Source organism: Geotrypetes seraphini, chromosome 12 (assembly GCF_902459505.1).
Source record: "Geotrypetes seraphini chromosome 12, aGeoSer1.1, whole genome shotgun sequence".
Taxonomy (NCBI): domain Eukaryota; kingdom Metazoa; phylum Chordata; class Amphibia; order Gymnophiona; family Dermophiidae; genus Geotrypetes; species Geotrypetes seraphini.
This window is the reverse complement of record NC_047095.1, coordinates 46,588,777-46,616,062: the sequence shown is the minus strand read 5'-3', so window position 1 is coordinate 46,616,062 and position 27,286 is coordinate 46,588,777. Positions and strand designations below refer to the sequence as shown.

The window sequence follows — 27,286 nt, the reverse complement described above, 5'->3', positions numbered from 1 at the left end:
ATAGAGTGGCAGGCTGAATACCAGGAGAGTCCAATTCAATTCCTACTGTAGCTCTTGGTGATTTTGAGCAACTCACTTAACCCTCCATTGCTTCAGGTACAAACTCAGATTGTAAGCTCTCCAGGTACAGAAAATGACCTACTCAATGTACAGTGGTGCCTCGCATAAAGAACGCCTCGCACAGCGAACGCTGCACACAACGAACTTCATGTCATGATTCATACAACGAACTTCGTTTCACACAACGAAGTCGCCCGAGCTTCCACGATCGCTGCCAATGTATTGCATCCTTCCGCGCAGGCACTGCAGGCAGTCGTTAGTCACTGCGCTTAACGCGTTTCACATAACGAACTTTTCGCATAACAAACTTGCTCCTGGAACGAATTAAGTTCGTTGTGTGAGGCACCACTGTACATAATTTTGATAGTTACCGTATTTTCACTCATATACCGCGCACCCGTGTAAAACGCGCACACGGGTATAGCGCGCGGGAAACTGTAATGTATGTAAAGAAATTTTTATATACCGCGCATGCTGCCCCGACTCTCCCATCGCTGCCCGACTCTCCTTTCGCCCGCCCCGACTCTCCTCTGGCCAGCCCGACTCTCCTTTAGCCCGCCCCGACTCTCTTCTGGCTGCCCCTTGACTCTCCTTTCGCCCACCCCGACTCTCCTCTCCCCCTTGAAGTCCTGTCCCCACCCTGAAAGCCTGATGCCCCCCCCGACGTCTGATTCCCCCCCCCCCCCCGCAGGACCGCTCGCACCCCCACCCCGAAGGACCGCTTGCACACGCACCCGCACCCCCACCCCGAAGGACCGCTCACACCCCCACAGCCTCCCCACCCCCCATCATGTAGAAGCTGCCTACCGTCGTCCTGCTGCTTCCTCTGCCGGCGGTCCTGCCCTTTCTCTTAGCCTTGCGTCTACGCTGCTTCCTCTTCCGGCGGTCCCGCCCTTTCTCTGATGTCAGAGAAAAGGCGGGACCGCCGGAAGAGGAAGCAGCGTAGACGCAGGGCTAAGAGAAGGGGCAGGACCGCCGGCAGAGGAAGCAGCAGGACGACGGTAGGCAGCTTCTACATGATGGGGGGTGGGGAGGCTGTGGGGGTGCGAGCGGTCCTTCGGGGTGGGGGTGCGAGTGGTCCTGTGGGGGGGGGGAACTATGTAAAAAAAAAGGGGATAACGCGCTCACACGTATAACGCGCAAGGTTATGCACGGTTTGTAAAAATCGTGTATAACACGCGCGTTATATGCGTGAAAATACGGTATATAAGAAATTAAAATAAATAAAATCTCTTTTCTATTCTTAAGGCCTTATATTGGATACTCACTCACATACTAAATTTAAGAAATAAAAACAATGGGGGAGGGGGGGAGAAGGGGGGAAGGTAACAGGGGGAATGCATAGAGGTATGAAATAGGTCATATGGAAATTTATTTTGGAGGAATGATAGACATATGTATGGAAAAATTAGAATTGTGAATATAATTGTAATGAATATCTTTTTGTATTATATATTTATTTGATTCCTTTAATAAAATGTTATAAATTAAGATTTTGTTTTTAATTCATACAGTGCTTCAGACTGATGCTCTGCAGGACCTCTCCTTATGCTGAAGATATTTGAGGGGGGTGCTGAAAAGTTCTCAGCCCAACTGACTTCCTAAATCCTGAGTGTTAATTTTCCACTTTAGATGAAAAGAGTGTTATTTTCTTTTGCAAAGTGCCAATGCTATGTTTCGACATTGTTTCAGATCATTGATTGAACCATGTCAAAAAATGTGGCATTTTCAAGTGAGGACCTTTGAGCCCTCATGAAGTTCCTATTCCTGCAGAAGAAAACTTCAAAGGAAATCCATGAATGTATGATGCAAATATTGAGTGACAAATGCCCATCATACTCCACAGTGAAGAAATGGTGTGCAAACTTTCAGAGTGGAGATTTCGAGACCAAACATACAATAAGTTCTGGGAGGCCTCAAATGGTATCAACTCCTGAAATTGTTGACCATATCCATGACCTGATTTTGGCATGACCTGATTTTGGCAGATTGGCGAATATTGGCTAAATCAATTGCTGAGACACTACAGCTATCCAGGGAACATGTTGGGTTTAATCCACGAGCAACTGGGTATGCAGAAGCTGTCAGCCAAGAGGGTGCCAAAATGTTTGAATGCTGATGAGAAACAATGTTAAGTGGACACTTCCAAGATGGTTTTGCAACATTTTTAGTGATCTGGTGCCAATGTTTTGGAATGACTCAAGTTTCAAGTTTCAAGTTTATTGTTTTTTGATATACCGATCATAAAACAAATATCTGACCGGTTAACAATTTAAAAACAATTTGTTTAAAATAGGAGAGTAAGAATTAGTTATTGGTGTGTTGGAGAAGTTAGTGAAAACATATTAGACATATATAGACAAACATGACTGTGAGGGAAAAAAGGGAAGGAAGGGAAAAGTTACATAATATAAGAGGAAATGAGATAGAGGGAGGGGATAGGACATAAAGGAGAAGGGTGCTTGGTATAAGACTTATGCGCAGAAATAAAAGAGAAATTTAGGGCTAGAGTGAGTATATAAGTGGTTAGAAAATATTAAGATTTATTAAAGGCGTCTTGGAATAGGAAAGTTTTAAGATTAGTTTTGAATTTAGTTAAATGGGTTTCATCCCGGAGAAATTGAGGGAGAGAGTTCCATAACGTAGGTGCTGTTATGGCAAAATTAGTCTTTCTTGTATAGTAGGATTCTTTTAGGGAGGGGATGAAAAGGAGTTTTTGGTCCGTAGATCGTAAGATACGGGGAGAACTTTGAGGAATTAGCAATTTGTCTAAAAATAGGGGCAAATGAGAAAGTTTGATTTTAAAAGAGAGTAGTAGGATTTTATAAATTATACGGTGTGTGACTGGGAGCCAATGAGCCTCCTTAAGAAGCGGAGTAATGTGCTCGAATTTGCCTGTTTTGTAAATGAGTTTGATAGCAGTGTTTTGAAGAAACATGGTTACACCACTATGATCCTGAGACAAAACAACAGTGCATGCAATGGTGTCACTCAGGTTCTCTAAGGTCAAGGAAAGACCATGGCCAGGGTGTTGTAATGACTGACTATCTTCCAAGGGGCCAAAGAGTTAATGCAGAATACTACTTTAACTTGCTGTGCTGATTAAAGGAGGTATTGAAAGAAAAAAAGATGGGGGAAGCTGCGGGAAGGAGTTCTGTTTTTGCAAGGCAATGCACCTGTTCACGAGGCTGGCAAAATGATGGATGTTTTGACGTAGTTGGGGTTTCAGTGCATAGACCATCCACCCTACTCACCAGACCTTGCGCCATCTGACTAGTTTCTATTTTCAGACCTTAAAAAGAGTTTGAAAGGGTGTCAATTTTTGAGTGATTTGGAGATGATTGCAGCAGTGGAGCAGTATTTCATTGAGTGACCAGACAATATTTTTTTGGAAGGGTTACAGAAACTTGGGATACAATGTACAAAGTGTGTTGATCTTAGGGATGACTATGTGGAATAATTTGTAAGTTTCATGGCTCCATGCCATTCCCTTCTTGGTTGGGCTGAGAACTTTTCAGGCCCCCATGAGAGCACTTAGAACAGAAGGAACTTTAAGGCTATTTCATTTTTAGCCAAAGCACATTTTGAAGAAAGCAGATGCTGTACTTTCTCCTGAGCCAGGCCAATCAAATGGAATAAGCTGCCCATCAGCCTTTGGTTCTTTACTGACACCAAGGCATTTAAAAACCAGTTAAAAGCGCTTCTTTTCTCACAAGCATTTGAAGCATGAGTGATTATCCTGCCCTAATTGTGGCTCAGCTATATTTTTCCCTATGATAAACTATGCACTTCAGTTTTATTGTTTTGTTCTGTGATTTTATTGACATTTGAGTTTTCATTTTAATGCTATGAATTCTTTTACTGTTATCTAGTAGGTTGTAGGCGGAATGTGAGGACATAAATGAATGTATGCTGAAAATACCATTCTATTAAACTTTATATGTGTGCTGTAAATATGGGATTTTGAGCTAATGGGGTGACCATTAGTTGGTTAGAAATTGTGTAACCACTATAATTGAGTGGCATCTACTTGTTTATCCACCATTTTCTCATCTGGCCTATAGACAAACATCAGCATTGGGTCAGGCTGGTCCAAGCCTCCAGGCTAATTGTCCTTTGCTTGTCCTAATCGTGGTGTCATTTGTTGAAAAGATATAAAGTGGCAGTCAAATTGTCATAAGAGCCTTGAGGGCTAGGGCGGTCCATGTGTTGTAGCCTTGGTGCGAGTAATGGATCCCTGCCGTATAATAAGAACCTGCATGGGAAGAATGACTCAGCATGTGCTCCCCTCCGCCTGCAGCCTCGGCGTGGGCCAGATGTTGGCATGCGTGGGAATGATAAGGCAGAAGGGAAAGATCTCTTCCTCCCCCCGCCCCCCCCCCCAGCAATGCTAGCGTGCGCTGCTGATGGGTCCAGAGCTGCAGCTGTCTATCCTTTTACCAGAGCCTGACCGAGCCGATGACTTTTATTTGACTATTTCAATCTTTATTCTTTAAATGCTTTATTAGCGTTAACTTTTATGGAAAATAAGTTGTTCATCTGAGATATCTGACGTCATTCCGCAACAGGATTTACAAAAAACCCCCCCCCCCCACAACTAACAACGTTTCCATTTTTTTTTTTTGTTAAATCCATTCCAAAAACTACCTCAGCGTCAGATACCGCCCGCAACCGTTTCACTCATTTTGCGCCAAACGCGCACAGAAGCGTCTCGCGCTTGAACAGCGGTCCACCCACGAGCTTGGTGGAAAAAAAAAATCCGACTCCTTCTCGCGTTCCGGCCCGGGTTTTTTTTTTGGTTTTTTTTTTACAGCGCGCCTCCAATTCGCTGCCATCCTCAGAAGCCCGCGCTAGCCCGGTTCGCCGTTGCATCAAATTGTCGCACCCAAGCCCGATGGCCGATTAGCTGGGCGACCTTTGACTGGCTGCGAATGACAAATCAAAAGGCTGCGTCTTGCCAGGCGTCTCTCCGGATCTGCGGCAGAAGCGAGGATGCAAGAGTCTCCGGGCGGAGGTAAGGCGAGGCTGCAAAGAGAGCTCGGCGCCCCGGAAAAGCCCCCGGACCGCCCGGAGGCGAAGCCCGTTTAGCGGCTGGTTGTCGCAGGGTTTTAGTGGGGGGCGGATTTAAAGGGAAAGCGGAAGCGAAAGGGCGAATCCTGCGCACTGGTGGGATTTGGCTGGAAGTCGGCGAGAATAATAATAATCATAATTTTATTCTTATATACCGCCATACCGAAAAAGTTCTAGGCGGTTCACAACAAGGTGAGCTATGGGATACAGATAAAATACAAATGAGAATAATGGACTTAAAAACAGATAAAGGCATTTACAATATAATGCAGAAAATAGTGGCATGGACAGATCAAATACATCAAGTGGAATATAAGGAACGTGATTGAAAAAAAATGAAGCAGAATGCATTGAGATACCACCAGCCTATCAAAGAGTTGAGGAGGTGCCGAGAGCTGGGATGCTGTGGATGGCTGGTCCATGCACTTGCCAAGCGCTCTCGGCCTCGTTCAGGGCACGTGACAGCCAAAGTTTGAGGTCATGCGTGCTAGATGGGAGGCGATTGCTTTATTTTGAAAAGGTGCGAGGTGCGTAGTTGCCTTGCGCGTAGGCTAGGAGCATTTAGGAACTGGGAAACGAGCCTGGAATTTGCCCCCCCCCCCAAAAAAAAAAGGCAATTCATAATTTCGATATAGACAAGAAAGGATAAATGCCTTCAGTCAGATCAAATCACTTTTGACGCAGCCGGGGGCCAGATGTAAAGACAAAGCCGTCTCTAGGGAGGAAGTTAGACCTATATTTAGTAAGGAAACGCACAGTAATAGGATTTCACTTCAGTTAGCCAGGGCAGCGTCTCCAAGATGAAATATTTGGGTTTCTTCCAATGGTGGTTTTGGGTTTTTTTTCCCTAAGCATCCGATAATTGAAAATAATGTTACCCTTTTTTTTTTTTTTTTGCTTTTTCTGTCTGTATTGTTCTGGAATGCGTTCCTATATAGTCTGTGACTTAGAGCTACACAATTCATATAGTGGCGTGTAGTGTAGGAGGGAAAGCGTCTCTGTACCAACCTTCCGCCTTCTCCATCTCAATAACCTGGTTTTCCTCTTGTACAGTTCATCCATGATCTGTGAAACCTGCTTTTGAACATATGTGGTCTGTAGTATTAGGTATGGTTTGGAGTTTTATTTCCTAATCGGCAGCTAATTTCATGAGCTGAACTATATGCAGTGGCCAGAGAATGTAATTCTGCTTATGGCTGCTCTGACCTTGAACTCAGCTATGCTACATTCTCAGGTTTTTTTCTATACGGTTAATTTGTTGACTGATCAGTTTCATAGACCTCAATTACTAGTTTTGACCTGCCACTGGCTGTGCTACATTCTCATCAAATCTTTCTCTTTATTTCTTCCTGTTACTTTTTGCAACATTTATATTCACAAATAAACCATATACTGCAGGGGTGCCCACACTTTTTGGACTTGCGAGCTACTTTTAAAATGACCAAGTCAAAATGATCTACCAACAATAAAATTTTAAAAAAAACCACAAAGCACACTGTACGCTGAGAAAATGTTAATTATCATTCCTATTCCAGTTTTTTTTTCAAAGAGGTCAAGGCAGATGACTCTATGCACTGTCACCTCAGTAACAACCATACAAAAATAGACAAATATACCCCCCTCCCTTTTTACTAAACCACAATAGCAGTTATTAGCACAGGGAGCTGCGCTGAATGCCCTGCGCTTCTCTCGACACTCATAGGCTCCCTGTGCTAAAAACCGCTATTGTGGTTTAGTAAAAGGGGGCCATAGTGCAAAATATAGACAGCAGATGTAAATTCAGACACATTTTGATCACTAAATTGAAAATAAAATCATTTTTCCTACCTTGTTTGGTGATTTCATGAGTCTCTGGTTGCACTTTCTTCTTCTGATTGTGCATCCAATCTTTCTTCCCTTATTTCAGCCTTTATGCTTCCTCTCCTCCAGACCTCATTCCCTCCCCTAACTTCCTCTCTCCCTGCCCTTTCTTTCTCCCTGCCTCCCTTTCTTTTTTTCCACTCTTCATGCCCCCTTTCTTTTTTTTCTGTTTCTCTTCTTTGCTTCTGTTTCCCTGCCTGCCCCCTTTCTTTCTTTCTCCTTACCCTCCACTAAGCCACTGCTACCACCAACGGGTAACAGGCCCCAAAGCTGCCACCAAACACCAAGCTCTCTCTGCTTCCCTGTGGGTCAACCAGCAGTCCTCTCCCCAACGTCAATTTTGCCATCGGAGAGAGGAAGTTCCGCCCAGCCAGGCAGCGATTGGCTGGCCTGAACTTCCTCTCCGACGGCAGAATTGACGTCGGGGAGAGGAAGGCTGATCGGCCCAGTAGATCGCCAAGGCAAAGTGAGTCTGATCGACTCACTTTGCCCTGGCGATCTACCGGTCGATCGCAATCGACCTATTGGGCACCCCTGATATACTGTATGTCAGGGGTGCCCACACTTTTTGGGCAAGTCAAAATGACCTACCAACAATAAAAATACTAAACCTATACCTCTCTCTTTAACTACAGTGCGCTAGCCGATATAGCGTGTGCTAATGCGCCCATTATATTCTATGGCCGCATTAGCATTTAGCTTGCGCTAAATCAGCTAGTGCGCCTTAGTAAGAGACCCCCTCCCCATATTTATTTATGTATATACCGAGTACCTCTTCTGTCCTCTAGACCTCGTTCCATTCCCCAACCAACATCTCTGTCCTTCCAGGAGTCCAGCTTTTCTTCCTCTCTCCTCCACCCCCATTGCCAACATGTCTCCCTCCTCTGTTCTGATCTTGCATCTCTCTGTTCTTCCTCAGGGTCTCTCCCCTTCTGTCTGCACCTCCCATAGTCCAACATCTGCCCACCTCTCTTCTGCCTCCCCTTTGTTTCAGGTTTCTCCCTCTCTCTATCTTCATTCTGCTAACATTTTGAGTCCTCCCACCTTAGGTCCAGGTCTTTGTCTCTCTCTTTGTCTCACTCTCTTTGTCTTCCCCCTCCCCAGGGCCTGGCATCTCTCTCTCCTCGGTTCAGAGTATTTCCCCTGTCTAACCCCTCTAGTAGTCCAGGATCTGCCTTATCTTCCCCCTCCCTTTTGGTTCAAGGCTGCTTTCCCACCCCTCCTCAAGGTCCTTTTGTCTCTAAGGCAATCCCCCTCCCGCTGGGGTCCTCGCAACGGACACAATTTTACCCCAATGTGCGGGGCCTTACCTCCGCTGCTTCCCTACACACAGTGACTGTCAGGTCAGTTCTCACCTCCATTCTTCCCTCTGGGCCCACCACAGTTGAAAGTTAATTACTGCAGCCTGCAGAGTGAACGTAGCAGGCTGCCATCGGCTTCTGTAGCACGTTCCCTCTGCCGCGGTCCCGCACCTTCTCTGACATCAGGGACCGCGGCAGAGGGAACATGCTACAGAAGCCGATGGCAGTCTGCTACGTTCGCTCTGCAGGCTGCCATAATTGCAGTACTTTAAAGGTGAGAAAGTGACTGAGAGAATGCTAGGGAGAACACTTGCTCTGCAATCTACCGGCGTTGCCTTTGTGATCGACCGGTAGATCGTGTTCGACGTTTTGGGCATCCCTGTTGTATGTGAATAGGTACTAGTAGTAACATGTAGAAATCCCTTAACAATTATACATTTCTACACTGTTGCATGGGTTGCCATGGACTGCATAATTATTAGCATGCATCTTAATTGAATACTATGCAACTCTCCCTCTCCCTTTTTTTAAATACTATTAGGAGGTTAAGGAGTTCATTAATAAGCTGCAGCAAAAGTCACTGAACTGCAGAGTCTACTGCTACTACTAATACTACTATTAATTATTTCTATAGTGCTGCCAGACGCACGTAGTGCTACACAGTCACAAAGAAGAAAACAGTCCCTCCTCGAAAGAGCTTACAATCTAAACAGTCAAGACAGACAAATAGGATGTCATGGATAACAGTTAAGGGGAACGGTTAATCCGCAGGCTGGGTTGGAGGGCAGAGGGGAGTACAGGACAATCAAGCCATTGTGACATCACTGATGAGGTTGGCTCTTATTGGTGGAATGAGGCATTATGACATAACAATCTTAGCTTTGCTTCTCAAAGACAAACAGGATGTCATGGATACAGATAAGGGGAATGGTTAGTCAGCTGGCTGGGTTGGAGTCCGACGAGCAGGGTTAAGGATTGAAGGCTATATCAAAAAGGTGGGTTTTCAATCTGCTTTTAAAAGGTAACGGGTCAATCATGCGTGAGACAGACGTGCCGACAATGCTGCCCAGACAATTGCGTGCAGGACGTCAGCGTGCTGGATTTAAACAGTGTTTTTAAAGTGCTCCGAGGGTGTGTGTGTATGTGTGGGGAACCCCCCACTTTACTTAGAACTGTTGCTGCTCCTGTTGGGGAGTTGGGGGTGAAGAACTTCCTTACATTTGTACGCAATCTACCCCCTTTTAACTTTAGAGAGTGCCCTCTCGTTCTCCCTACCTTGGAGAGGGTGAACAACCTGTGTTTATCTACTAAGTCTGTTCCCTTCATTATCTTGAATGTTCCAATCATGTCTCCTCTCAGTCTCCTCTTTTCAAGGGAGAAGAGGCCCAGTTTCTCTAATCTCTCACTGTACGGCAACTCCTACAGCCCCTTAACCATTTTAGTTGTTCTTCTCTGGATCCTTTCAAGTAGTACTGTGTCCTTCATGTACTGTGACCAGTGCTGGACGCAGTATTCCAGGTGGGGGCGTACCATGGCCCGGTACAGTGGCATGATAACCTTCTCCGATCTGTTCGTGATCCCCTTCTTAATCATTCCTAGCATTCTGTTTGCCCTTTTTGCCGCCACCGCACATTGCACGGATGGCTTCATTGACTTATCGACCAGTACTCCCAAGTCTCTTTCCTGGGGGGTCTCTCCGAGTACTGCACCAGACATCCTGTATTAATGTATAAGATTTTTGTTACCGACATACCTCACCTTACACTTATCCATATTTAAACATCATTTGCCATTTCTCGAGCGTGTTTATGTCAAGTTGCAGGTCTTCACAATTCTTCTGCATCTTCACTACTCTGAATAACTTCAAATCGTCTGCAAATTGAATCACCTCGCTCGTCGTACCAGTTTCCAGGTCGTTTATAAATATGTTGAAGAGCACAGATCCAAGCACTGAACCCTGTGGCACTCCACTCGTGATGCTTTTCCAGTCCGAGTATTGTCCATTTACCCCCACTCTCTGTTTCCTATCCGCCAACCAGTTTTTAATCCACATGAGTTTCTTTAGATGCAGAGAAGGCTTTTGATTGAGTAGAATGGTCCTTTATGTATCAGGCTATGGAATGGTTTGGTATTGGTTCTGGATTTATACAAATGATTGCTCCCCTTTTGCTAGATTGTACATTAATAATACTTTTTCAGAGCGGTTTCGATTGGAAAGGGGAGTGAGACAGGGATATCTGTTATCTCCTTTGCTGTTTGATATTGTTTTGGAACCCTTACTGTTGGCTATTAAACAAGCAGAGGAGATTTGTGGTATTCCTTGGGCAGGTCGGGAATACAAAATTTCTGCATATGCAGATGATATTTTGCTTCATTTGAGACGTCCTGAAATTACCATACCATGTTTACTGGAACTTATTAATAAATTTGTAAAATTCTCTGGTTACAAAATAAACTGGAGTAAATCAGAAATTCTTCCATTGAATGTACATTGTACGAAAGGATTATTTGATGAATTTCCTTTTATTTGGAAGGAGGATGGTATTAAATACTTAGGTATATGGATTAAAAATATATTGGAAGGAACAATGAAAATAAATGAAAAATCATTATTATTAAAGGTCACGGAGATGTGTGAGCAGTGGAACCCTTTACACTTGTCTTGGTTGGGGAGAGTTCAAATGGTCAAAATGATGATCTTGCCGGTAATTTGTTACCAACTGGGTATGTTACCAATTTATTTTCAAGGGTCCTTTTACAAAAAGTTAAATATTATATTGACAAAATTTATTTGGCTAGGGAAGAAAGCAAGAATTGCTACAAAAACCAATTGCGGAGGGTAAATTTTCCCAATTTAAGGTATGAATTGGATCCTCCCTGAGCTCTTAGAACATTACCCAGACTGGCTATATCTTGAGTGGAAAATCATGTCCCCGATGAGACTGTCTCATATATTAAGTATTAAAATACCTAGGTACGCTAAGGATAATGTGATTTTATTGGACATATGGAAAACAATTAAATTTATTGATAAGTTAACAGATGTTCCCATAATAAAGTCTACTTTGCAGACCTTATGGTTAAACTCCAAGATTCAAATCGGCGGTGCTGGGATCGCTTGGAAGAATTGGATGCAGGCAGGTATTCGGACATTAGATGACATTTTGTCTAATGGAAATTTGCTTGATTTTTCACAATTGCAACAGTCATTTGGAATTTTAAAATCTCAACAATATAGGTGGTTGTAGTTGAAGCAGGCTATTCAGAGTGGGTTCCCTGAATGGAAAAATTTTAAAATATATTTTAGCCTGCAAATCCTTTGCCAGCAAACTGATTTAGTAGGTCATCAGTGGTACAAATTGATTTCTGGATTTTTGAATAAAAAGCCAAAAAATAGTCTTAGAGACATCTGGAGCATCGAGACAAAACAGTATATTTCTGTGTCTCGTTGGTCACGAATTTGGACTTGGAGATTGAAATGTACAGCGTCAGCATCTATGAGACAAACATGGTTATTTTTGTTAATTAGGATTTTCTGGACCCCAGTTCGATTAAATAAAATAGATAGTTCTAAGTCTAATAGATGCTGGCATTGTCATACTGGTATAGGGACTTTGGATCATCTGTTGTATTTTTGTCCATTTATATTAATATATTGGAAGTCAATTCGGGGACAAATAAATTTAGTACTAGATTCAAATGTTCCAATGTCGTATGAGGCTATAATTTGTGGAACAATTTTACATGTGAAACCCACTCTAGATAAATATAAGAGTCGTCTATTTATGATCCTAACAGGTATAGCCATTCAATTGATTACAAGTACTGTAATTGGAAAAACCATGATAGAATTAATTATACATTTTGGTGGGTGAATGTGTGTACTACATACAGATACGAACGAATTAACGCAGAATGTAGGGGTTTTTAGTACTGCACTTAGCGGTGTTTTTGGCTCAAAGTAAGGGCTTTCTTAACTAAAAATGATGGTGTCTGTATTAAAGGAGGCATAGCCCCTGATGAAACTAGGAGTGAAACGGTTGGGCAGCCGTCGGGCATAAAGATAAGTGCCTTTCCTTTACAGCACTTTTATAGCACTTTATAATTTATGCAGAGCCGGAAGAGAAAATTAATTTATATAAAAATTTTTTTGCACATGCTACTTGCTAAGACCAATGATGAAAACACCACCCCAGTAAGGGTACGAATGGAAATACTAAGTGGTAGCTTGGGTGCTTGAGGTCTAGTTTTGTCCTCTTTATCTGGTGTTCATACCTCTCCCTATGCAACCTAGCATCCTTCTAGCTTTCGCTGTCACCTTTTCAACCTGTTTGGCCTCCTTAAGATCATCACATACAGTCACACCCAAGTCCCACTTTTCTGTCATGCACATAAGTTCTTCACCCCCTAAGCTGTACCGTTCCCTTGGATTTTTGCAGTCCAAATGCATGATCTTGCATTTCTTAGCATTAAATTTTAGCTGCCAAATTTCAGACCATGTATACTGGGGAAGTCAGATATGCACATGGTTTTATCTGCATTTCCATGGCATAAATTAGAATGATGTCTTGGCACTTTGTGTGTGGATTCACAGATGATATCATCATTCATATACAGTACTTCTGTGCACATTTTCCTGAACGGAATTTTGATTCCAGGGAAATCAGAAAATACACTGAAATGCATCTATCCTATCTATCACATATAGCCATGTTAGAAATTAGAATACATAGGATTACAGTATATACAGCCGTAGTCTCCAATGTGTGGCTCCCGGGCCACATGCAGCCCCCAAAGTCCTCCATTATAGCCCTCATACAGTTGACTGAAATTCTTTTCAAATCCTGTCAGTGCATTAATTTCGATCTTGCCCACTTGATATGGTAACTGCAAACAATCTAACAGTCTCGTTTATGGAATTTGCTACTCTTGACAAGCCAAAATAAAGTGAGTTTTTAAAATCTATCCTTGAGTGTTGTAGAATCAATATCGGTTTTAATTTTTAATGTTTAATACCCAGTCTGAACAAGCAGGCCAAGGCAGTTTACAAAATTAGCAGTATGTGTAAGCTTGAAGTGTTTTGGTGGCCCTCGGAGCTTTCTCGTATTCACACTGAAAAAGGTTGGCGACCGCCAGGGTACAGCATCAAGCATGTTTTCAGTTAAGTTGGAAGACATGCCCTATTAATGCTGTCATGTCTTTAAATTCTCTCTGTCTTTCCATATTATTATAAGTACACAAAGGAAGCTGTTCGCTGAGGGTTCTGCTGTATTTCAAATATGATGATTCATTTTGTTGGAGATTTTTTTTTCTCATATTTTAGGGACTTTCATTGTAGGAGCAGCCATATTACTTAGTTATGTGCTGATATATTTGGAAATGGCCACAGGATAGTTTCAAAGTACAGACACATCAGCTTGTTATATGTACCTTGTGCTCGCTAAAAATGTGTTCTTACATTGTCTTAAGCTTGCTACCCAGTAATTTCAATTAATCCTTAGAATAGCCATGCCTAGTCTAGTGCACAAACATTCATAAAATACTGCCATCTATGCCCCACCCCCTTTTACTTCAACAAACTTCTCATTCCCTATGCACCTTCCTGTCGACTCTGCTCTGCTGATAGCAACCTCCTTGCCTTTCTCTCTCCCTCTATTTCCCAAAAGAGCTCTCTACATTAAGAATGAGCCTACCCTTGAAGCATTCAAAAAGCACCTCAAAACCCACCTTTATCTGAAATCTTAGTCCAAGTCTTGGCAGGCGTAAATGCTGATACCTAAAATTGGGTGCAAAATGCACACTAAGCAAGTGCTTTATAAAGAATGCTTTGTGCAGAGCGCCTTGAACACAGATTATGCCAGGGCTTACCTTTGGGTACCATTTACTAAATTCTGCTTGGAATGGGCAGGGCCTGAGTTTTGTAGATATTTGGGCCGTTACTGTCTGTTATCTGCCAAGATGACCAATAAAGTAGTTCAGTTAACACTACTTCAGAGTTTACTGTATTTCATTGTAGCAGCCATTCCGTTAATGTGCAGTAGAGACCTTTTGTCTCATAGAAGCATAAAAACATGATGGCAGATAAGGACTAAATGGCTCATCCAGTCTGCTCATTGGAAGCATCCACTATCTTCTCCTCTCCCTAAGAAATCCTACATGCTTGTCCCATGCTTTCTTGAATTCAGACATAGCCTTTGCCTCCATCACCTCTACTGGGAGCCTATTCCACATACACCTACCACCCTTTCTGTAAAAAAAAAAAAAAAAAGTATTTTAGATTATTCCTGAGCCTATCACCTCTTAACTTCATCCTATGCCCTCTCATTCCAGAGCTTCCTTTCAAATGAAAGAGACTCGCCTCATGCACATTTATGCCATGTAGGTATATAAATGTCTCTATCATATGGCAGGAGACTAGGAGGATTAGAGTGATTAGGGATGGAAGAGAAATCAGGAATAAGGTGATGATTAAATCGGGTTGTGTCTCAAGGTTTTATTGTGCTGTGGTTATTTGAAATGACGTTTAGAATTTTAGGGGCTCATCCAGTTCTTCCATATTTCAATTTAAGTTCAAAGTTATTTCCATTAAAATATTTTACTAGAAAGTTAACGTGAAATGATTTGCTGAATGTTGTTGTATATGTGTGCCCATAGAAAGGGCAATTCTGTAACACTTCACATAAATATGGCACACAGAGGGATTGGACTATATTCTATAAAGGAAAGTATGTATCTACTTTTCTTTACAGAATACTAGCGTACCAGCTTAGATAAACAGTTAGGTGCCAGAAAAATCTGCACTAAACTTGTATTCTGTAGAGGGTGATTTGAGCCAAGTGGCCTTTATAGAATAGCGTTTAGCACCAGTGGTGTAGTAATGGGGGAGGGGGGTTGGAGGACCCTGGCTGCCAACTTGATGGGTACGCCAGCACCTCTCCTCTTCCCTGCAGAGATGGGAGGGGTCTATGAAATGCACTCCCCCCAGCTTCTTTAAATCTTTGCCGGCAAAGGCGGCATTGATGGATGTGTGAGCGGACGCTCTGACTAGCACTCAATACCGCCAAAGAAATATCATGGTGAAGCGCAAAAGGAAGCTGCGTTCATTCCCAGCCGTACTGACTCCTCCCCTCCTTCCTTTTTGGTTCTACACAGCAAACTTTGGAGGGCTTTCTCTTACCAGTTGGAATGAAGGATGACCAGGGTAGAGGCGAGCTTGGAACAGGAGATTTCTCCCATAGTGTATTGGATACTATGCTGAGCCCTGAAGACCATGTGAACTCAGCTCAGCCTAGAAGTGAAGTGAAAGAGCAGTCAAAGAGCTTTACTATGGATACCGAGGAGGTTGCTGAATTTAGCTCTTTAGCTGGGATGCTGCCTAATTCGCCACTTACCGAGGTAGGACAACTAGCAGGAAAGATCTGCGCTGGAGCATCAGGTGTGGTGGACGACCTGAGGGGATTTCCTCGAGGTCTGAACCTGCTACAACCACAGGCAATGATGCTGGACTTAAGAGCACTAGCAGGCTGAAGAAGAGACCAGAATAAATAACTTTAGAAGAGGTATGGGACGCTGTTAATACATTGGAGGTTAAATTGACTGAGCGTTTGGACAATGTTTTGCAGGTTCCAGAAGTGGTACAAACTCACCAAAGTGGACTCCCAAGTTCAGGAAATAGGAAGATCTGTTGAGAGAGTTCGGGCCACTCAATTGACTTTGGTAAAAGGTAACTTGAACATCCATCAAAGAATAGAAAGATTGGAGAATTATGAACGTAGGTTGAACTTAAGGTTTCTGAACTTTCCACAGTCTCCAGTATTATCACCTAATGAGATGTTAAAGAAATATTTAAGAGAAACCCTGCAAATTCCATCTGAGACGATGCCTCCAATAACCAAAGTTTATTATATAAACTTGGGAAGTCCAATGATAAAACCAATAGCAGGCCAAGACCAGGGGGCCAGTTTTGATCTTACCGGCATCCTGGAGAGTTCTGGTACAACTTTGAACAAAGCGACCCTCATTGTAACATTTCCATTAGAGTATGATAGGAACTGTTCTCTGGTTATATTTTCAGTTTAAAGATGTAAAATTTATGGTTTTTCCTGACCTTTGTAGGTTCACTCAACTGAGAAGAAAGGCTTTTTTAGCCCTTAAGTCTCAGGTATTGGACCACAAAGGGACTTTTTTTCCTGCAGTTTTCATGTAAGTGTATTGTTAAAATTACTGAGCAAACTTGTATTCTTTAATCCTGAGCATTTACAAAATTTCCTGGAAGCAAGGCAACCTCCGGTTCCAATAGCAGTGTCTACTCGCTCAGAGACCAATGCGAATGTCGTGGAATGAAATTAAATTCCACTTTCAAGAGAAATATTTTCCTTTTGTTCCCTGTTTTTTCCTTAATCTTGCCCTCCTTTAAAAAAAATGATTTCTTTTTAATGGGGTTTAATGGAGAATCATGCAAATGTTAAGTAGGTTAAAGTTTTCCTTATTATTTTTTCTCTTTTTAATTCTATTTTCTTCAACAAGTATATGCTTGTAATAATTAGCAAAATTAAAAAAAAAAAAAAAAATCTTTGCCGGCAGTAAGCAGGCTCTTTTACCTGCTACTTGCCTCATCCCTTCCTCTGATGTCACTTTCTGTTCATGGGACTAGGATGTGACTTTAGAAGGAAGACTCAACCTGCACAGGTAGTGGGTAGGAGAACCTGCTCACTGTTGGTGAAGACTTGAAGAGGTATGGTGGGGTGGGGGGCATGGCGATGGGAAAGACTGCATAGGAGGGGGGCACATGACATGGCGATGCTGGGTGACTCTGCCCCAGGCGCCATCTTCCCTCACTACACCACTGATTAGTACTGATTCTAGTGTCCAATTTTGGCTATGAGGACTTATGCCTGCTGAAACCTGTTATAAATCTTCATGCCCAACTGATGATACTTGGGCACACAAATGACCCTGTTCTGTAACCCTATGCCTACATTTTTGGAATGCCCTTGATCCGCCCATACACATTTTCAGTTGCCCACTAGACAATTTAAGCATGTTGTATTATAGAATAGCTTGGAAAACAAACAGGAGGAACCACCTCCACACAAGTGAAGAGCAAGGAACAACAACGAAGGTGACCAATTGATGCTCAATCTCTTTTATTATGTTAGACTCGACACAATCGTGTTTCGGCCCTAAAGGGGCCTGCCTCAGGAGTCTTCTTATTAAAACGCAATGGATAAGATGTACAATTTCACATACTCCTATTTTTCATTGAGTTGACATTGAACCACGGAAACACCACTGCTTGTAAACACAGCTTGTACTGCTAACTGCACCGAAGTGAAAGTTGGTCATGAGGACTTATGCCTGCTGAAACCTGGTATAAATATTCATGCCCAACTGATGACATTTGGGCACACCTCATGCTGTATTGTTCAGTTTGAGAGTGCCTTTCTCGAGAAAACCAATCAATATACTGGATTTCTTTGAGGAGCAACAGCAAAGCAGAAGAACCTGTGACAGATGTTTTTGAGCTGGTTCAGTTACATCAGTTCTGGGGGCAATTGATTGCACACACATTGCATAAGACCACCTGAGAGGGAGGGCATCTCCACTAGTTTCATAACCAATATATGCCTATATCCTTGAACAACCAGGCACATATGATTCCTTCAAGTATGGGGAAATCATTGAGGGATGGTTTCTAGGTAAACTATCACCTCTCATATTCATTCTCCATTCTAACATTCCTTTTTTCTCTTCACGGAATCTGCCCTGCTCAGCTGAGGAAGGACCAGGACAGTTCCAGTTACACCTTCACCTTCATTGCCCTACTGACTATCTTTTCCCCAGCCCTTTTCTCCACAGGCGATAAAGGGCTGTCCATAGAAAACCTGGATTATGACCCACATCACTAGCCCTCAGAAAGAAGCTGAGGAGTATCACAACATGGCCAGCAAAGGCAGTTATAGAAATAATTTTAGTCCTGTTGAAGACACGCTTTGAGCACCTTAGACAGATCTGGAAAAAGTTCTTCTACCTCCCCTCCACCATGCAGGATTCATCCACAATAGTCTCCTCCAGAGGGGCTTCAGACAGTGCCTCCAAATAACGATGAGGAAGAAGAGGAGGAGACTGCCAGACAGGTGGAACATGAAACTCAAGGACATGATCAAGGATACGAGCAAGCACTAACTGCAAGGAATAACATAATTATCAAGCTTTTTTCCAAATTATTTATTAATTTACAGTAAGTTTTAAGTTTTTCAAGTTTCAAGTTTTATTAGGATTTTATATACCGCCTATCAAGGTTATCTAAGCGGTTTTTACAATCAGGTACTCAAGCATTTTCCCTCTCTGTCCCGGTGGGCTCACAATCTATCTAACGTAAGAGATACAAGATAAATTTCCTAACAGGAAATGGACTTAATAAAAAAAAACAAAACCCCAACAACTAAAGATCAATTATGGAAATACAAACATGTATTAAGAAAATAATGACTCCAATCCTGTAGTTTATTACAAATTCACAATAATAGGGAGACAAGAACAGTCCAAAAAATAAAATAATACAATGTTCATGCTAGCTAGAACAATATCTCTGACATGGTAGAAGCCATCCCATCCCAATTCTGAGACATTTCTAAATATTTAAATGCAATATCAAACTATTGATATCACTTGTGGATGGCCATTGTGTTTCAGCCTTTCAAATTGTGCATGATGGCAAAGGAACGGTCATACCCGAGGCTTCGCTGGCTTCAAAGTGGGCCACTTCCTCCTACAAGTATGCCACATCTGAGGCATGCATTGTATCTCCTGAAAAGTCTGGAAAGATTAGTGGGCGCGAGATCTTACTTTACACTAATGAGTTTCAGGTGATGGGAGAGCAGGGTCTTCTTGCTTCAGTTGGGCTAGATCCCATTGCATGGGGGGGGGGGGACTGGTGATTCAGAATTTCCTCTTTCATTTTCTTAACAATTGCAGAATTCATCAAGTATAGAGTGGAGTGAAGCACAAGCCAGAGTAGCAACCCTGAAAGTGTGGCTTCGCCTCTGTGGCTGCACTCCTAGACTTTCTTCACAACACCCATGAAGCACTTAGACTGGGTCTTGGCTCTTCTGGGCATTCTTACGCTATGCATGGATACCATCTGGTCTTCTGTTTTTTTCTTTAGGATCTTCAGTGTTTTGAAGGGGATGTTTTAATGCTGTTTGAAATTACTGTTTATTGAACCATGCATGTATTATCAAAGGATACTGAAGTTGCAGGAATCTGTGGCTGTGACTTGTGCTACACTATCTGCTTGTAATCCAGAATAAACGTACCATTTCAGAAACTGCAAGTGTCTCATGTAATCTTTGCTTGAGAAGGGACAGGGCTTCATTGAGGCAAGTGTGTAAAAGGCATTGGTAAGACCAGGCTATGGAAGTATGTTGCAGCAACAGTGGGTAGAATTCGGAGATGGCAATACCCAATAGCAACAAAGGTCTCCATGTGGATCATGAGTTCCAGCAGCAGCTCCAAATAGTGGTCAGTGGTTTTGGCCTTGAGACACATTGTTGGGCAGACTGGATGGACTGTTCAGGTCTTTATATGCTGTCATTTACTATGTTACTATGGGGCTCATAATCCAAAAATAAAGATGTCCAAAAACCATCATAAGTCATCACTTGGACGTCCCAATCACTGGGACATCCAAGTGCCAATTTTTGAAGCTGACTTTCTGGATGTTTTGTGAGGCGTTTTTCCTTCTGTGCATCCAGAGTTCGGGGTGGGGGCGGGGGGGGGGGGTGTTTGGAGGTGTTATGGGCAAGCTTTGGGTGGTTAGACTTTGATGTCTTGCGGTGATAATTGAACCTTTTCCCAGGATGTCCTAGATGGAATTTAGATGTTTTGGGCTATACCTGTATTAGCATTTAAGTGCCACAAAGGTACCCAAGCTTACCAGGTGACCACTGGAGGGATTATGTAATGATGCTCCCCCATACTTGCCCAGTGGGCACTAAACCCCTCCCACTCACAAAGATCTTAATAAAACAGTGCATACTTGTCTTTAGAACAGCAACACTTGGTATTGGAAAGCCTAGTATAGCATTGCATAGGTGTCTTAAGTAACCTGGTGGGTGGGCTAGTGAATCACAAAAAGGAGGACCCAGGCCCATAAGCCACTCAAACCACTACATTTATAGTGGAAAGTGTGAGGCCACCAAAACCCTACTCTGCTGCCTTATAGATGCCACTTGTAGTCAAAAAGGTTATTGGGGTGGTAGGTGGGTATAGTAGATTTTGAGGGGGCTCATCATAAACTATATGGGGGTTATGGTGAGATGTACATTTGGCACCCTTTAAGTGAAGTGCACAACAATTCTCTCTAAGGTGTCCCACTGCTCTGTGGCATGTCTGTGGCCAGTCCATTACAAATGCTGGCCTCACCCATGTCCAAATGATCTGGGTTTGGATGTTTTGGACTTGGGCATTATAACATTCTTAGTCTTGCTAACCATCCCTTTTTGATAATTCCTAGCATCTTGTTTGCTTTTTTGGCCACCACCACACATTGGGCAGAAGGTTTAATCGTATTGTCTGCAATGACATCTGGATCTTTTTCATGGGTGCTAACCTCCAAGGTGGACCCTAGCATCTGTTAACGGTGATTTGAGTTGTTCTTCCCTATTGCAATTCTGTTGCTGCTCTAGGGAATGCCTACTTCCAGATCATATAAAAGTGTGTATGATTTTTGTCATCACATGTACTTGTGTTAATGTACATGCCCACACAATTTCATAAGAGCCATTCAATGCATATAGAAAGCACAGTTACATACCGTAACAGGTGTTATCCAGGGACAGCAGGCATATATTCTCATATGTGGGTGACGTCATCTACTGAGCCCCAGCGCGGACAGCTTTTCAAGCAAACTTGATTGAAGTTTCAAGTTTGCTATGCTGCACCACGCATGTGCATGCCTTCTTGCCCACTAGAGGGCGCATCCCCACCTCGTGGTCCTCAGTTCCATAGCCAGCAAAGAAGCCATCCCCGGGGAGGAGGGCGGGTTGTGAGAATATATGCCTGCTGTCCCTGGATAACACTTGTTACGGTAATTAACTGTGCTTTATCCCAGGACAAGCAGGCATGATATTCTCACATGTGGGTGACCTCCAAGCCAACCAATAAAGGGCAGGTGGGAGGATGGCAATTTAGGAAAACAGATTACGCAAAACTGACTGGCCAAACCGGCCGTCACTCCTGGATAACGTATCCAGGCAGTAGTGGGAGGTGAAAGTATGAACCGAAGACCAAGTGGCAGCCTTGCAGATATCCTCCACCGGAGTAGACCGGAGGAACGCCACAGAAGCTGCCAACGCTCGGACCTTATGTCCCGTGACCCGACCATGAAGCGCGAGACCAGCCCGAGCGTAGCAAAAAGAAATACAAGCAGCCAACCAGTTGGACAAGGTGCGCTTGGAAACAGGACGTCCCAACCGATTAGGATCAAAGGACAAAAATAATTGAGGAACCTTCCGATGAGACTTGGTGCGTTGAAGATAAAAGGCCAACGCTCTCTTACAGTCAAGCGTGTGAAGCACCGCCTCCCCAGGATGAGAGTGGGGCTTCGGAAAAAACACCGGAAGAACAATGGACTGATTGAGGTGGAAATCAGACACAACCTTAGGTAAAAATTTAGGATGGGTGCGAAGAACCACCTTGTCATGATGGAACACAGTAAAGGGCGGGTCCGCAACCAAAGCCTGCAGCTCGCTAATCCGACGAGCGGACGTGAGCGCAAGCAAAAAGATCACCTTCCAAGTGAGAAACTTAAGATGAGATTTGTCAATAGGCTCGAAGGGAGGCTTCATCAGTTGAGCCAAAACCACATTAAGATCCCAAACTACAGGAGGAGGTTTCAAAGGAGGATTAACATTCACTAGACCCCTCATGAAACGAATCACCAGAGGATGAAGAGAGAGAGATCGACCCTCGAGATGCCGATGGAAAGCAGCAATCGCACTGAGATGCACCCTAATGGAAGTCGTCTTCAGCCCAGACTTGGACAAATGCAACAAATATTCCAGAACCGAAGACACCGGAACTGAACTCGGATCCAGATGATTAGAGGAACACCAGGAAGAAAATCTGGTCCACTTCTGAGAATAACAAAGCCTAGTCTAGACCTTGCGCGAGGCTTCCAGAACCTCCCTCACAGACTGAGAAACCTGTGAAGTCATGGGGAAAGGAACCAAGCCGTCAGATGTAAAGACTGAAGATTGGGATGCAACAGCGAACCCCGACTCTGAGACAGCAGAGAGGGAAAAACAGGCAGAAGCAGAGGCTCCCTGACACTGAGTTGAAGGAGCAGGGAGAACCAGTGCTGACGAGGCCAACGAGGCGCAATGAGAATCATAGTGGCTCTGGACGACTTGAGATGAACCAACGTCCTCAAGATCAGAGGGAAAGGAGGAAACGCATAAAAGAACCTCCCTCCCCAGTCGAGAAGAAAGGCATCGGCCTCGAGACGGTCCGGGGAGTACATCCGAGAACAATAGAGGGGCAGTTTGTGAGTCTCCGGGGAGGCAAACAGATCCACCTGAGGAGTCCCCCAGCGGTCGAAGACCTCGCGCAGAACTCGGGAGTTTAGCGACCACTCGTGCGGCTGGAGAAGACGACTGAGTTTGTCGGCCAGACAATTCTTCTTTCCCTGAATGTAAACCGCCCGCAGGAAGATGTTCTGGGAGACCGCCCATTCCCAAAGGCGCAGGGCTTCCCGGCACAGGGACCAAGAGCCCGTTCCCCCTTGTTTGTTCACATAATACATGGCCACCTGGTTGTCCGTCTGCACAAGGACTACCTGATCGTGCAGCAGGTGGCAGAACGCTCGAGCAGCCAGAAAAATGTCACGAAGTTCTAAAACATTGATGTGACAACTCCGGTCCTCTGCCGACCATAGACCTTGAGTCCGCAGACCGTCCAGATGAGCTCCCCACGCGTACTCCGAAGAGTTCGTGGTCAGGACCTTGCGATGCGGAGGAACGAGAAAGAGCAAACCCCCGGAAAGATTGGAAGAGTTGGTCCACCAACGGAGCGAGCGTCTCAAGGAAGGAGTCACAGTTATAGGGGAGGAGACTGGGTCCCGGACCTGACGCCACTGGGAGGCCAAGGTCCACTGAGGCAGCCTCAGGTGCAAACGGGCGAACGGAGTGACATGGACCGTCGACGCCATGTGGCCGAGCAGAACCATCATGCGCTGCGCCGAAACTGAGGGCAGCAACGAAACCTGGCGACTCAATCGAAGCAGGACCTCCAACCGTGGCGGGGGGAGGAATGAACCGTGTCCAGCACGGCCCCGATAAACTGAAGGGATTGAGCCGGGCACAACTGAGACTTGGGGAAGTTCACTTCGAACCACAGACGTTGAAGGAAGATGATAGTCTGTCGGGTCGCTGAAATAACCCCTTCCTTGGAGGACGCCTTGATCAGCCAATCGTCCAGGTAGGGAAACACCTGCAGCCCCCGAGATCTCAGGGCTGCCGCGACCACCACCATACACTTCGTGAAGACTCGAGGGGACGAAGCCAGTCCAAAGGGGAGGACCCGATACTGGAGGTGCAACTCCCCCACCTGGAACCTGAGGAACTTGCGGAAGGCGGGATGCACCGGAACATGAGTATATGCTTCCTTCAGGTCCAGGGAGCACATCCAGTCCCCCGATTCTAACAGAGGGTACAGGACTGGAAGGGACAACATACGGAACTTCTCCCGGACAAGGAACTTGTTGAGCCTCCGGAGGTCCAGAATGGGGCGTAAGTCCCCTGTCTTCTTCGGGACCAAAAAGTAACGGGAGTAAAACCCCCGTCCCCTTTGGTTCGGGGGCATGGGCTCCACAGCCCGAAGGCTCAACAAGGACCTGGCTTCCGACAGGAGAAGAGGAAGCTGGTCTCGACAGCCAAGAGAAGCCCACGGCGGATGTTCTGGCGGCATGGCTAAGAAGTTTAGCGAGTAACCCTCGGAGATGATCCGGAGCACCCAAGCGTCCGACGTGATCTCGGCCCAGGCTGGAAGAAAGGCCTGCAATCGGCCCCCGATAGGAAGGGGGTCCTTTGACAGTGCGGAGGGGGCCCGCCCCCAACCGCGCATCACGTCAAAAAGACGGAGCCGGTTTAGACGCCACTTGCGCCTGAGGCTTTGGTTGGGACGCTCTGCCCTGCTGAGGGGGACGCCGGGGCGGAGGCCTTGAGAAAGCCGGCGTCGACTTCTGTGGGTATCGCCGCGGAGGAGGTCTAAACGGCTTCTGTGGCGGGGCCCGGGGTTTAGGACGGACCAATGAGGCGATAGAGCGCTCATGTTCAGACAAGCGTTTGGTCGCCGCCTCCAAGGATTCACCGAACAACTCGGAGCCAACACATGGAAGATTGGCCAGACGTTCTTGCAAGTTCGGGTCCATATCCAGGGTACGAAGCCATGCGAGACGGCGCATCGCCACCGCAAAGGTGGATACACAAGAGGCCAACTCAAACGCATCGTAAACTGCGTGAAAAAGGTAGAGACGCAGCTGAGACAAATTGGCCATAAAGGTACCAAAATCCCCCTTATGGGAATCCGGCATGACCCCATAATACCTGGGCAACGCCTTCACCATCTGCCTTAAATAGGATGAGAAGGTGAATGCATAATTAAGGACCCTGGCAGCCATCATGGAGTTGGAATAGAGGCGACGACCAAACTTGTCCAGGGTCCGTCCCTCCCGCCCGGGGGGGACCGCAGCAGAGACCCTAGAAGGCTGAGACTTCTTCAACGCCGACTCCACCAGCAACGACTGGTGGGACAGCTATGCTTTATCGAAGCCCTTGCAAGGGACTGTGCAGTACTTAGACTCCATCTTTGATGGAACCGCTGTGACTGTAAGAGGGGAGTCCAAGTTCCTCAGGAAGGTCTGGTGGAGAACCTTGTTGAGAGGCAGCCGAGGAGTCTCTCTGGGGGGAGAGGGCAAATCCTGCTCCTCCAAAAATTCCTTCGTGTATTGCGACCCTGACGCCAGATCAAGGTCCAAAGCTCTCCCCATATCAAGCACAAATCTCGAAAAGGAGGAGGGCTTCGAAGGCGGAGAGGGAGATCGAGAAGCCCTCGTCGCCAAGAAGGAAGGGGAGGCCTCACGGGAGTAACGAGGTTCCTTACCCGTGCCAGACCCCGAACCCCAAGAAGCCGCACCAAGTGACCTTGACGGGGTAGGGGACCGCCCATGCCCTGAGGAACCCCTGCAGGAAGTCCCCGGGGTATGGGGCACCGAGGCACGCCCCTTCCGTCTCGGCGAAGAGTCCCTCGAGCACTCAACCTCGGAGGAACGGAAAAGCCTCGGATTATCGAGGCGGAGCTCGGAGACCCGTAGGGTCTCTGCCCCGGTCGGTGAGGAGTGACCGCGTCGTCGAGGAGAGGCCCATTGACATTTGGGCTTCCTCGACCGACGCTTCACCCGAGGCCGACCCGAGGGTGAGGAGCCCCGGGAGGACCTCGACGAGGACGAAGAGGAAGAGATCCTCCGAACCCTCCGCACCTTGTCCCGAGGCCGCACGCTCCGCTCAGGCTGGTCAACCGAGGTCGAGGGCAAGGTCGGGGCCGAGGCCGAAGCCCCCCCGGGGGCCGAAGTCGAGGGTACCGAGACCGAGGCAGCCGACGCCAGGGCTGCCGAAGGCGGCTGGAGGTGCGCGAGGGCACCGGACAGCTCCGAGGTAATGAGCGCATGGAGTAAGTCCTGAAAGGCGGGAACCCCCATCATAGTCGGCAGATCCGGGGCCGGCGGGTGCTCCCTCGAGGGCGACCTCGGTCTCGAGTATTCCCGCGGGGCACCCGACTTCGACGCTCGGGGCGGGGCCGAGGACGACCCACCCGCCCCCGTCGATGAGCCCGAGGATGGCTTCTTCGAGGCTGGAACAGAAGAAGGAAGTGAGGACTTACCCGTCGTCGACTTCGGGGTCGAGGACACAGGCTTCGATGAAGCGGGCTGTCGGGGCGAGGTCGAGGGAGTCGAGGCCGAGGTCAAGGCCGGGGCCGAAGCCGAGGCCGACGTCGAGGCCTTCCCCGCCACGGGGTCCACAGCAAAGAGTTCTGCCATACGAGTGCAACGGCGGCGGAGGGCCCTTTGCTGAAAAGTAGAGCACCGAGTGCAGGAGTCAGTCGGGTGCTCAGGACCCAGACAAAGTAAGCACCACTGGTGGAGATCGGTGATCGAAAGGAGTCGATCGCACCGGGTGCACTTTTTAAAGGCCGTCAAGGGACGGGACATGGACACAAAAACCGGCCGGAAACGAACGAGGTCCCGCGGCCGCGGCTACCGGGAGCCCCCGGAGCCGAACGAAAAATCTTTTTTTTTTTATTTTTTTTTACGAAAACCTAAACACAAACAAAGTAAGCACAGCGACCGAGAAAGAAACACTCAGCCACGGTGTCAGAAGGCAAAATAGAAGAGCACAAATTCCACAGGGCTTCTGGCTCCGCGGAAAAGACTGAACTGAGGACCACGAGGTGGGGATGCGCCCTCTAGTGGGCAAGAAGGCATGCACATGCGTGGTGCAGCATAGCAAACTTGAAACTTCAATCAAGTTTGCTTGAAAAGCTGTCTGCGCTGGGGCTCCGTAGATGACGTCACCCACATGTGAGAATATCATGCCTGCTTGTCCTGGGATAACATGTTTTACATGTGAAAAATGCTGTATAAATTACCCTTGATGGGTTATAGTGGCCTACCAAAATTCTGTTGCCTAGAAGACTGCTTCTCATCAGTCCTAGCTAGTTTTGTTTTCAGGATTTCCAAACCCCATATGCATAAGAGAAGTCTGCATGCTATGGAGATAAAACATGCAAATCTATTTCATGTATTTTCATTATGGATATCCTGAAAATTATGCTATTCAGAGGATACACCAGAACCAGACTGAGAACAATTGACCCATCGTTTGCCCATAGTCCTTTATTTCTTCAGTTATAACAATGAAGTAGTCTTTATGAAGACA

The 27,286-nt window shown here is 45.7% G+C and overlaps 1 protein-coding gene across 2 annotated transcripts in view; it reads left to right on the top strand.

The window, feature by feature from the left end:
- Positions 1-4,895: 4,895 nt before the first annotated feature.
- Positions 4,896-27,286, top strand: part of DNAJC6 (DnaJ heat shock protein family (Hsp40) member C6) — a 119,267-nt gene continuing 96,876 nt past the window's right edge. Inside the window, exons 1-2 of one of the 2 annotated variants that reach the window (XM_033916793.1) lie at positions 4,900-5,074; positions 10,913-11,015. In XM_033916793.1, the coding sequence (XP_033772684.1) occupies positions 10,922-11,015 (94 nt within the window). In that variant the 5' untranslated portion in view covers positions 4,900-5,074; positions 10,913-10,921. Of the gene's footprint in view, positions 5,075-10,912; positions 11,016-27,286 lie in introns of both variants that reach the window. The other variant, XM_033916794.1, reaches the window with a different exon arrangement.